This window comes from Protomyctophum parallelum (assembly GCF_964188405.1).
Source record: "Protomyctophum parallelum genome assembly, chromosome: 22".
NCBI lineage: Eukaryota > Metazoa > Chordata > Actinopteri > Myctophiformes > Myctophidae > Protomyctophum > Protomyctophum parallelum.
Genome location: NC_139714.1, coordinates 23,778,756 through 23,791,898, shown reverse-complemented (window position 1 = coordinate 23,791,898; position 13,143 = coordinate 23,778,756). Strand labels below are relative to the sequence as shown.

General features: G+C 43.1%; 1 protein-coding gene across 1 annotated transcript in view; it reads right to left on the bottom strand.

Annotated features, from left to right (window-relative positions):
* Positions 1-2,127: 2,127 nt before the first annotated feature.
* The window catches only part of lhfpl3 (LHFPL tetraspan subfamily member 3), a gene marked incomplete at both ends in the record, with an annotated part of 35,432 nt that continues 24,416 nt past the window's right edge, over positions 2,128-13,143 (bottom strand). Inside the window, 3 exons of the mRNA XM_083794600.1 lie at positions 2,128-2,143; positions 4,510-4,567; positions 7,694-7,927. Of these exons, the coding sequence (XP_083650726.1) occupies positions 2,128-2,143; positions 4,510-4,567; positions 7,694-7,927 (308 nt within the window). The remainder of the gene's footprint in view (positions 2,144-4,509; positions 4,568-7,693; positions 7,928-13,143) is intronic.

Here is a 13,143-nt window from a genome sequence, read left to right as displayed (position 1 = left end):
CCTTGATTGGAAAGGGGTTGAAAACCACTGACACTGATGTGGGGTGCGTTCGGAAATGCGCACCGGGAGCGCACTCACCTATTAGTTTGCACTCAGTGTGCTATTTCCGAACGCTCCCATAGAAGTTGAATTTCAATCACCGCTGTATTGACGACGACTGGCGCAACTGGAGCTTTGTGCACTTTAACACTGTAGTGTTTGCGTTTCCATCTCTTCTCGGGGGTTGTCACAGGTGTTCACATGAGCACATGGGCTTGCACGTGTCTCTTTGCACACACTTTTATCCTGAAGCTATGTGCATATCAAGGGTGATGTCTTCTTCAATCCCAGCCGCAATTGGAGGATTACACTGGGCCGTGAGCGCTCTACTCTACCACCCTCCATTGACAGCCCATTCATCCAAATAGAAAAGTACGATCTTGTATTAAACAAGGTTTTAACTCGCCAACATTGCAGCTGTAAGGCAAGCTTGAATTATTCCTTTCAATCTGCAAAGCATTTGACTCATAAGAATCCACCATAGACATGTTATGAGCTACATTCTGTCAAGAAATGCAAGTGTTGGGCCCCAACACTTGAATTTTTTTTTTTTCTAATTTAATGAAAATGAGTTCGTTTTCATTAACGCATCATGCTGCTGCCTCCTGTAGTATGTGCAAATTCGAAACAGGGCCATTCAGTGACTTCCGACAAGCGCTTCCACACTCCCAACACTTACGAAATAATCCCCTGCATGGAATTTCTTGACAGAAAGTAGCTCATAACTCTACAATGGATTTTTATGAAACAAATGCTTTGCAGATTGAAAGAGGATAATTCAAGTTTACCTTACAGCTGCAAATCTAGTGTTGCAAATTGCGGCTAATCAAGACTGCATTAAAGACACCTGACTTGAGTCTGAACACAGCTTTGATGGATGTGTTCTGCCCACCTCCCCCCATCAAACAAAATGTTTGGTCAAACCATATGGGCATCCATTGGAAATGCATTAGAGCGGCCATTAAACACAGACACAAGACAAACGCAAGACGGGTGTCTTGAATTTGTTAAAGCAGCCCAGTAAGGGCATAGTGTCGACCCCACCCGCTCACCTCCGCCCCACCCTCTCCTGGTGCTGCGGCCATCTTGGAAACTAAACACAATATAAACAAAGGGAGAAGGGTGGGGCCGAGAAAGGCCCCACCTTTCTCCCTTTGTTGGAGGATACCAGTGGGCCACACTGAGCCATGCAGTAGCCATGAGTGTCGTCCTGCCTACATGTTTCACTAAACAGTGGGCAGTGGCTCAGGGGTAGAGTGACCGGATGGAAACCGCAAGGTTCCCAGTTCGAACCTGGGCTCACCCAGAGTTCGTGTCGAAGTGTCCTTGTCTTGAGCAAGACTCTGAACCCCTAATTGCTCCTGATGTGCAGGTTGGTGCCTTGCATGGTTTCCTCCAGCTTCGGTGTGTGAATGTAATGCCCAATCTCTATAAAGCACCTTGGATAAAGGCGCTATATAAATGCACCATTTACCATTTAAATGGAACAAATATGGCATCACGAATACCCCTCAGCATGTGTAGAGGGTCTCTTCTGACTTTCAATGGTCACAAACAAGGAGGCTGAAAATGAAAGGTGAGTCCCTGAATTTGTTCACAACAATGATTCTTTGGACACATTTTTATGGTCTGGTTTTCAACATGTGGTCCGTGGACCACTGGTGGTCCGTGAAGGTATTGCATGATGTGGTCCCTGACCCTGACCATGCATTTAGTAATATCGACCAGGGATTCGAAAATGTCCTGGTGATGTATGACACATCAATGTTGTCAGTTACTGAGAAGTCGGATGTCAAGAACTTCCACAGAAAAGGGAGTTTCCTGTAAAGGACAACCAAGGTTCATGTTTTAGGTTATTAGAGAAAGTAAAAGATGAATGTTAATTTTTGTTCATTTACTGCTTGCTTTCGTTTTTAGCGATTTTTACTATTTTTGACAGGGGGGCATTCGAACATGGGGCTAAATGTGTCATCTTTTACAAAATTTCATGGAGATTTCTTTATTATTATTTACTATAGTCCTACTAGATCCCAGGAAATTACATCTAGCCACAAAAGATCATGAACTATTGAATGTGAAGAGGGGCTACTAGGGGGATGCCACACTGTGTAAGAGAACAGAATAAGGGCAACCACGGGAAAGGAATTGATCAGTGGTTCTCAATCTTTTTTTGAGCTCTGGACAACTAGCATGCAAGTTAAATAATAATGACTTAAGGGCTTGATTTAATTCACCTTAAATTAACAAATTAAATGAAGCCCTTAACAGTCAATATTTCATTTCAAGCTTTTCCCCCCACATCACGCCTCTTAGTCAGGGTGGTTGTTTCATAATCAGTTGAATTTGAAAACCCCTGGCCTAGTAGTCTACATTTATAAAATAGGGTATTCCAACAGTGGTCTGGGGTGCTCAGTTACTAGAGAGTACTTCTAAATTGCAGTATTGATTGAAACCTTTACTAGTAGTAAAAATGTGAGTACTTTTTCCACCACTGTCCACATGTGCCTGCGTGATGTTTGGAGCTACATGCTCCTCACCAGACACAGTTAATAATGAGAGGCCCTCCTTTACTTACAAGTCACGTATTCAACTGGAGCCCAATTGTGTGCAAGCCATTTTCTTCCTTTTGAAAGTAGACAGACCATTCAGCTCACTGCTTTAAAAGCCGATTTGCCCGTCCATTTTTCCAAATATTCTTTTAATAAGACAGTGAAGAATAACGGCGGAACAAAGAAAAACACAACAGTATTGCACGGACCAGGTTAGAAATCTGTTCAGTGTCCTGGTATGTGACTGAAGGATTTGGGCCACTGTTAACTGCACCAGTGTGCCCTCTGTATTCTACAACATTGTCAGTTCACAAAGTATGGCACTCACTATAATGGACCCACAGCTTGAAAACACTATCATCATCATCTTCAGTACACTTCAAAATCAAGACAAAATACACGGACATATCCAACATGTAGATATACATAGAATAATAGATTTCATACATTTGACATCTCCTGTTCAGTACAATTCACCAATTAAGCCTGATTATTATTTGTTTACATTTTCACACGAACAAAATAGCCGATCTACAAACTCACACAGCATCACAATGTTTTGTGAGATTGTAGGTGAGTGAATTTCGAAAAGCTTTTGAAAAAGCCTCTCCTATCACGACTCAAATTAGTGGTTAATATCTTATTTCTTGCTGTGCCATGTGTCACTAGAGAAACTTAATCTCTTTTTGATCATGTCACATCAAACATTTGCTAACTATACATTGCACATTCCGTTTGCTCTGCTCTCTCTGACGTTTCAAGCTACATCATCCAGCAGAGGTGTGGTCGCCGTGGGATGCCTTGATGCTGTCTGCCATGATCTCAACAGGCTGGTGGTATGCATGTGTTTTCATCTGCGCTCATTCTGGAGCTGCACGCAGAATAACTCTTCCTACTTCCGGGCCCCTTCCCTTCTTCCTTCACAGGTGTTACCAATGTGAAAGCTCTGTTCCACTTAGTGTACAGTGGTTCTCAAACTTTTTATTTTATTTCAAGGACCCCCCCCATAACTCTGAGTGTACAAATTGAACCAAATGGAACCGTACCATTTGGTTCCATTTGTACAGTCGGGGCCATTTAAGAACCCACTCAAGGACACTTTGGGACCCACTGGTGTAGCAGAGTGTTTCCAGTGAGCCAACATGCACAACAGCAGCACCCTGACTCTGTTTGACCAGAATGGAACAGAGCCTTCATTAGTATCATCGGTAAACACCTGTGAAGGGGCCGGGAAGTAGGAAGAGCTATTCTGTGTACATGGAGCCTATAGTTGTATAGTGCATGGAGCCTGTCTGAGTCAGTCAGTGATCGCATAATGTCAAAATCCAAACCTGCATCGACATAATGTTCATGGTATGTTCACAACAATGTTTATGGTATAATACACTGCTCTGTGACAATTCACCAACAATCTGAAGACCTTGACCTTAGGTATGTTGAGTCCTTGGTTGTCTAGGTCAAAAGCCGGGCCATTTGGTACGATTTCAATTGGCTGCAGTCATCCTTCCGTGCTCTTAAATCCTCCTGGAGTCCTTGAGCCTAATTTCAACATGCAGAGAGACCATCTTTTATTAACGGCCTAATTAATTAAACTTGTGCGCCGCGACTTTCAAAACACATCAATGAACGTTTTCAGGATGAAAGATGGTTTCATGATGCTGCAACTGCGTTTGCACTGAATAATTTAAAGATGCGTCGTGATGTTGCGACGGGCGGTGATAATCCAAAACAAAGTGATGGAGATGCTTATAAGGATGCTATTTTACAGGGTTCCTTTCTGACGGGATGAGAGACGACGGCGGCGGCGGCGGTGGCGTCCGGGTCCTCGCTTCAATGAAGGTTTTTAGGTCTCTGAATCCTCCTTCCTTTTGATCTGCTCCTTCCACCCCGCTCGGCCCAGCTACACAATAGATGGACCAACCAGGACTTCTGCAGCTGCGTCCTCCTGAAGTAATTATCACGTCTATAGGTACCGGAACCTGGAGAAAACGGGAGCACGGCGAGAACACGGTAAGGGAGACGCTCTGAATGAACCGTTCAATGAGACCTGAGGCCAGATTCTATACAAAATGTCTTCCAAATCATGACAGTTCTATGAAAAACGTATGTTTCTATGTCAGTGGTTCTCAAACTTTCATGTCAAGGACCCCCAGAATTATATATGTATTTGGCTGCAGACACCCCCCCCCCCCCCGGCTTTAATGCGGCTTCAAATCTGAGGAGTGAGTGAAAATCAAATATTCTCTCTGCTGCAGGTTACATCAAGCTTGACAAACTATAATTAGGGATTTAATCTAAAATTCACACATGACTGCGAATAATATTGATTGAAACTGTGCTACTTCGCAGATCACTTACCTGTGTGCGTGTGTGTGACACCATTGGCAGACATTATATGGCATTATTCCCTGTTTCTGTGGGAAGAAAGAAACCAGTTTAAAATGAAGATTAAATGGCTGTTGTGGTTACACATAACCAATAGATGGCAGTGTTGTAAAACGTATAAATGACACAAGTGACTATTTGAGGTCAATGAGTCATGCAAAACTACCTGAGACATAAACAGTGGTGTAAAGTAACTTTAAAAACGTTCGCTCTGAAAGAATATATATTCAAAGATTTGTGTCACATTTTCAGGATTTTTCAAATATAGCAGATCTAGGCCTATATTTGAAAAATCATGAAAATGTGACGCAAAAAAACGTAAAAATCGTAGGCCTATATATAATTGGCTGCCAACCCCCATCTGAAAATATGTTGTTCCAGGGACCCTATTTTAACAGCTTAAGTATAACATAATGCTTAAAACACCAAAAGGGGTTTCTCAAGTACTGTACTTGAATAACATTTTAGGTACTTTTACTTTACTGGAGTATTTCCAAATCTCTGTACTAATACTCAACAACATCTCCGTTTTCTCTGACATTTGAAGCATCCCTCATATTTCACCGTCATTGTCATGTAAAAAGATCTGCATGTCTGCCTCTCTCTCTCTCTCTCTCTGTTCACCTCTCCCTCTCACTCCTTCGCTCTTCTCTTTTGGTAGATAATGGCGGCTAGCTTCCACCTTCCCGTTAAGTGTTGATTTTTCTTTTTAGTTTTAGTCGTAGGCTTTTGAATGAAATTTGATTTAGTTTTAGTCATACTAGGTTTAGTAGACAAAATTTCATTTATTTTCTCTTAATTATTTTTCACCCAGTGTCAATTATCTAATGTAATCCTGGGCACTACACTTCCTCTACGCATATATCTTTTCTACGTCCGAGCATAGACATGGTAACGCCCTGCGTGCCTCTGATTGGCCTACCAGAGCTTCCTCCGAGGTGGGATACATGCATAGTACATAGTACGATATTCTACAAGAGAATGACAGCTTGGCACGCGCGACAGTAAATTAAAGTTACAAGTTACTGTCGCGTAAGACGGGCAGTGTCGGTAGGCCAATCAGAGGCAGGCGGGGCGTTACCATATCTATGCTCAGACGTAGAATAGATATACGCTTCCTCTACCAACCTGGGGAGGGCAGCGGACTGACCTCATGCTTCCTCCTATGCATGAGGAGTCCAAGCTGCTTCTTTTCACCTTACAGGGGGGACGTAGCACGCGCCCGCCAAAAATGCTCACAACGTGTCGCGCTGCGATGCCATTTTCACCTGAGTGCAACCAAAATAAAACGATCTCTTCTCCACTACTCCCTCCCTTTTTAGTGTAGTTTTTATTTGTTGACAAAAATGTCAATATATTTAGTTGTACTTTTTTTAGTCATCTTGGCAAAGTTGGCAATCTTTTTTTAGTTTTTATATTGTTTTCGTCAGTGAAAAAAAGGTAGTTGACGAACACACCCAAATCAAATCATGCAAATACGTGTTCAATCAATCCTTCAATAAAAGCAAACGGCATAAACAATATTAGTTTGCCTCTTCTACAAAAATAAAAGTTACAAGTTAATGTCGCGAGTGCCGCGCCCCACCACGGAGTATAACCTCGCGTCTCGGAGGACAGTCTGGCAAGACGGGCAGTGTCGGTCGGCCATTGGCAATTGTGGCTCAGCTGATAGCGATGCTGTGATTAATTTAGACCTGGCTGGCTGCCAGCTGTGTAAACAGCCATCAGTAATTCATGACTCTGTCCCGTTATCCCCAGGATTCAATTAAGCCTCGCTAGCTCGACATTCTTTCCCTGTGTGTGTGTCTCTCTCTCTCTCTCTCCTCATCCCCTCGTTTTCCTTTCACCTCTACATTCCTTCTGTTCCTCCTCGCCTTTAGTCATTCCCTTTGAATATAAATGCAGGTCGACGTTTCTTTTTCTTTCTTTATTTCTTTTGTCTCCATCGCATCTTTCCTCTCCCTCGCTAGTGGTATTATCTCTAAAACAAATCCTAATGATCCCTAATCAGTGGTGGGGAAAAGTTAGTTATTTTAAGTGGAAAAGAGTATTTGAAGTGATCAAACTAGCAATAGAATACAAGTTTTAGAAGCAGTGATTCAAATAGCCTGTATCCTGACATCCTTAGACTCACTAAATTGAGAAAGGATGCAATCACGTCATCCTCCGGGTGTCCTGGGATGGAATTCTGTACTCTACTGTCGTTGAAGTAGGACTCTACTTCCCTGGGACCCATCTAAAAGACCGCCCCTGGGCCACAGGACCCAGTACATTGAAAAACTATTTACATCACTGCAGAAGCATCTTCCAGAAGCATGAATGGTCTCAGAAATGTCATAAAAGCAAAGAGGTTAATGCCTCAAATCTGTGATTTCTTCAACTGGTTGGCTTTTATGTGGAACAGCAGCAACAGTATAGGTTTAGAATGATCATACCGGGGCTAAAACATCATCGTCATTAAATTTTTACAGTCTTGGAGATTTTATTTAAACCTTTGGGGCGGGATCTCCTTTTGGTGCTTTAAACATTATGTTATAATGTAGCTATTGAAAAATAGCAGATCTACAAGCTCATAGCGTGCCACCGAGTAGCGTGCTACCAGCTTGTAGGTCTGCTATTTTTGAAAAAATATTTATTTCAGAAAACTGGAGAATTGAAAAGATTTTTTTTTTTTTATATTGAGGTCAGGCCTAAATGGGTTCAATTAATTCCATGCTTACTGTCTCCCAGCAGCTCGTCGTCGGCCATCAGCCCGTCCTGGCGGTTGCCCAGCACGAAGGCCAAGAAGGCGAGGATGAGGGCGTCCATGATGCCCATCACCGCCAGGATGTAGGCCCAGCGCACCGAGCACGCGCCCAGCGTGTACTTGTCCGTCCGCTCGCCGCACATCCTCTTCACCTCGTCGCTGTCCCAGCCGTCCGGGTAGATCATGCAGCCCAGTATGAGACAGGTACCTGGCGGTGGGGGGGGGGGGGGGGGGGGAGGGGGGTTGTGATGACCGTTAGCCTCTCAGACCCGACACATTGAATATTTCTTCCCTCCATGCTGTAGTATTAAGCCCAACACACACTGTCTACGAAGGCCGCGTGTCAAAACAGCCGCCTCCGTTATTTTCAATGAGCCTATCGCACACCGGCAGCGTCCAACGCGCCTTCACGCCTCGCCTGACGCTCCGATACGCCACTGTTCTATTTTCCAGGCGTTGCCGCGCGGAAACGCCTGTGCCACGTCGCTGCGCACCTGCTTCACAGACGGTGTGTGTTGGGCTTGAGTCTACTGGAAGCCCACATACAGTAAGTCCCATATTAGACCCCAGAAATGTTGGTTGGTATAAACCTTTATGATTCAAATGTCATCTACAGTATATAGGCTTAGCAGATGAAATTAAGCTTGGTTGCTAAAAGTTGCAAATTACATAATTCTTTAAGTAGCATGTGATGTGTCAAACTAGGGGGTTTTCATGATTCTGAATCCATTCCAAGCATTAGTTTTGCACCAAAAAACACTCTTTGGGGCTAAAAACAGTGGCTATGGCGTTTTTAGGAAACGGCGAGACAGAGGAGACCTTAGGTGCGTTGAGATAGTTACTTGCGCAAGAAGAGCGTGCAAGTAATGTTTTTTGTCCGGTGCTCCGATGCGTATGTCCCGTGGCTGCGTATGACGTAATGATTAATTTGTGCTTGATATGGCAGTGGTGTCGGATTACATACATGTATGCATAGGGGCATTACCTTTAATCCTAATGTTTGGGAGACAAGAAACACTTTCCTGGGGTTTTTATGTGGTTAATATGTGTATTCAGATATTTTAGTATTTCAAAGTGTTCATGATGTCATGGACACTGGTCTCTGGTCTTCCTTCCTGGACTACAAGTTGTCTCAGTAAGACAGCCCTCTCCCTCTGCACAAGAGAGTGCACCAAGCATTATGGTAATTGTAGTCATTAAAATAAGATCTGGTTGCAAAGGGGGTGAAGTGTCCCTTTTAATAATGTTTTCAATCAATGAATCAACCTCTGTGCCAAAACTTTATAGTGCACAGGCTTTGATTTTGAGAAAATCGGTATAATATAAGTATGCATTTCAATGTGTACGGGTATGGCATGGCATGAAAGCGTCTTTGTGAGTATAGTTGAGGCAGGCTGACATGCATGGTGACGTGTTTGTATGAATGAAAGGTTGTTGTGTTTTTGCTTATATTTGAGTACCTGGCTGATAAAGGGTACAGGCTCTTATGACGTGTTTCATGAACCATTGGTTGAGAGTTAGTTAGGGCATCATGACATTCAGCCCGGGACACTATTGAGTGATTGGATGAATCACACAACTGTGTAAAAGAGAGATGAGACGGAGAATTCTTTCTTTGGTGTGATGGACAAAATCCACTCAAAACCCAGAAATAGAGCTACAAAACTAAAGGGCATGTAAATGGACGAACTGCACTCAAAACTCATCTTGTGTTCTTTTATGTTGATGCACGACTGAAAATGTAGCAATGCAGTTTTGGTTCAGGTAAAACGGTAATCTAGGTATATATATTTGTACTTGTGCAAGCAGAGCGTGCAAGTATTGTGGCCGTGCTGGCTTTTTTATGTGTATGCTCGGATACTAGATGTTATTGGTGAGATAATTACGATATATTATTGCGAATGCAATGAGCACTAACTATGAGACCCTGCAGATCATGTCTGTGTGTGTGTCTGTCTGTCTGTCTGTCTGTCTGTCCCGCTGTGACACCACCCGCCCGCCACCAGAGGGTGCAGCTGTAGCACACACACACACACACACGCACACACACACACACACACACACACAGTAGAAAACTTAAAAAAATTACTAACTAAAAAGAAAAGAAAAAGTACGTAATTTATTCTAATTGTTGTTATTGCAATTTACGAGATGCGTTCGCTTCCCGCGTTTGCGCGTCTTACTTGTCAATATATCAATATTGGTTGGGTAACGAGTAACGTAAGTATACATACTTTAGTATTTCATTTCAATGTTTTACAGAGAGGCTGAGATTTGAAAGTTTGTAGCGGTCAACTTGCGCGCTCTGCTTGCGCACTAGTAGGCCATTTATGGCCGTGGCCAGACTGTTGCCGCTCTCAATTTTCAAATGCTTCCGTGATTAAGTGGAGCCTCCTCCCCACTTCTGTTTCATCTTTTGAGTCACTCAAATTTATCCCAATATAAATATAAATCATCTAAGCATAAATATAGCTTGCTGCTTGGCTGCAATGGAAATACAAAATAAGCTCTGAAGATATTTTAAAATATATTTTTGTGAACCGAAATGACAAACGGATTACTCGTATTTCGGGAGGTGTAGTTCCAGACTCTATATAGCATTTGGAGAATAGATTTGTGGAATAGTTGTCTAATAAACAACAACAACTAGTATAACCCGGAACCACCACCACACAGGTACCATAGGAGAGATGACGTTGATCAAAACAGAATAACATGAAACCAGGGTCCTTTTGGTTTCATTTTACGCTCTCAAGAGTTAAAGATCTATAAGGGTAAGTTGGCTATAATATTTAGCTGGGGACCACGTGGAACCCCCTCATGGAACCACTGGGGGGTCCCTGGACCACTGGTTGAGAACCCCTGTCTGCAAACGTTGCGACGTGAACTTGTAGGCTAGATTGACAATCGTCACCCCACGACTCCATCGTATGACATACATTATTACCTTGTCTTCAGAAATATGTTCACAAAAGAGTGGCTATTTTGCATGGATGTGGTTTGCCTTCACATTTTGACTTGACCTGTGCCTCCTTGTGGCCCACATTTTGACTTGACCTGTGCCTCCTTGTGGCCCACATTTTGACTTGACCTGTGCCTCCTTAATTGGGCCCACATTTTGAAAACGACTGCAGTATTTTCTCATCCGTCTATGTGGTAAGAAAGGAAGCAAGCATGATTGCATTAAAGATAAGACCTGTCACAGGGAATAGTAGAACATATGAAGTCTGGCCTGGGAATTGAGAAGGCAGTTAGAGAGAGAGAGAGAGAGAGAGAGAGTCACTGTGCTGCCCAGCCAACATGACCTGCCTTCATTAGCTCTCTGCAGAGTGGATGACAATGACAGACTGGCCTACTGTAAGTCTAATAACACTACTGCTGTCGGTAGAGAGAGAGAGAGAGAGAGAGTGTGTGTGTGTGTGTGTGTGTGTGTGTGTGTGTGTGTGTGTGTGTGTGTGTGTGTGTGTGTGTGTGTGTGTGTGTGTGTGTGTGTGTGTGTGTGTGTGTGTGTGTGTGTGTGTGTGTGTGTGTGTGTGTGTGTGTGTGTGTGTGTGTGTGTGTGTGTGTGTGTGTGTGTGTGTGTGTGTGTGTGTGTGTGTGTGTGTGTGTGTGTGTGTGTCGTGCCAGAGGAACTGAAGAAAGAGAAAAGGGAGGGAGGGCAGACAGCAGTGTCTTAGATAGTTGGTTGGCTCTCTCACTAAAAGACAAGCAGCCATGATTACTCAGATGGATAATCTCCGGAAGAGAGAGAGAGATTATGTTTGTGTTGGATAAAAATAATCGAACCAATGAAAAGTATTAACAAGTGCTTCGGAGAAAACCTCTTAACTCCATTGGACCCTCAAACTGTCTGCTAAAGCAGCTAACTCCACCACCTCTCCTACTCTCATGCAAGTAGGCTAAATTGACAATATAAATTCACAATACCAACTTTGATGAGGCAGTATTGCGTTGTTTTAAAATATAAGGTTTTATTTAAATTACCTCAAAAATGAACATTTTGGAGTTGGGTAGTTTCTTTCCGCAGCAGAGATATTTATTCTGTCCAAAAATGGTTTAAACAAATAATCGATTGCGTTTGGAAATAACCTTGTTATCTTCAAATCAAGGAGGACAAGATAAAAATTAGATTTTTGTGTTGATGTAATATCTGTGTTGATGTATTATCTGAGGTGAGGATGTATTCCTGTAGCTTTTATTTAGCGAGCTTGTGAAATCGATTAATGTTTTCCTGTGGCGGAAATTAAACTAAAGGCTTCAAATAGTGTGTGATCATAACACTAAAACATTGTGAACATTTCAGATGAAGAAACAGTTTTCAGATAAGTGATGTGTAATATTTCTAGATTTGAGGAGGGGGAAAAAAAACAGCAGGTGCTATGTACTTTTGGAATGCTGGCGTTCGATATTCACACTTGACTTCATATGATTTTCAGTTGAATGTAAAAATGGAACACACAAGCTGTTTAAAAGAGGAACTATGCGCAGAACTCGTCCTTGAAGGAACTTCCGGAACAGGGGTGGGGTTAGGATGGGAGTGGGGGGGTATCGTAGTAGGGGGGCTACATGCATGGGGGGGCTACATGCATTACTACTCTCTCCTTGTACACAATAGAAGCAGGGAGCATATTACTTGACTCCTTGGAAAAAACGTTTCCCCTTTTTCATGTCTATAAGAAGACTATTGTCATTTTAACCACTTCTTTCACCCTGGCCTCCCTAAAATATAAGTAGAGCCTTGTTCAGTAGACCAGGATAGGCGAAGGAGAGAAAAAACATCTCATGGATGCACCTGGGACGTATCCTCAGTGATGTATCCCAAGGTCATCTGGGTTTTGGGTCTCGCAACATCATACCCCTCACTCGGGTGACCCGACTTACGTCCCAGTAGCTACCCACAATCATACAACAAAGTATATAGGTGTCCTTTGTGAAGGACACGTTTGCACCACCTCACAATGCCTTCGTTGATATGTATTCTCTTTCAGTCCACCGTACATTGTCGTAATAGACGGTTATGAAGGGCAAAGGGGTTGGCTCATTTGAAGGATGAGCGTGTAGTGTGTGCGTGTGTGCATTTCACAGGCGCATCAGGCTTCTCTTCTCTGCCCGATTCATGCTCCTTTGTTTGTGTGTGTGTGTGTGTGTGTGTGTGTGTGTGTGTGTGTGTGTGTGTGTGTGTGTGTGTGTGTGTGTGTGTGTGTGTGTGTTGCTGCTGCTGTCTCTCTGTCATGCAGCGCAGCAGGCCAGTCATGTGGGTTGGCGAAGCCGTAGACTTCTGCGATATCAAAAGAATCCCTACTTTATCTCTCTCCATATTTTATTTCTTTCTCAGCAGGGGGGGGGGGGGGGGGGGGCTTCCTTTCTCATGCTACATTAACCCATCATCATATATAAGATGGTCTGTAGCTTTATCTTATCCTT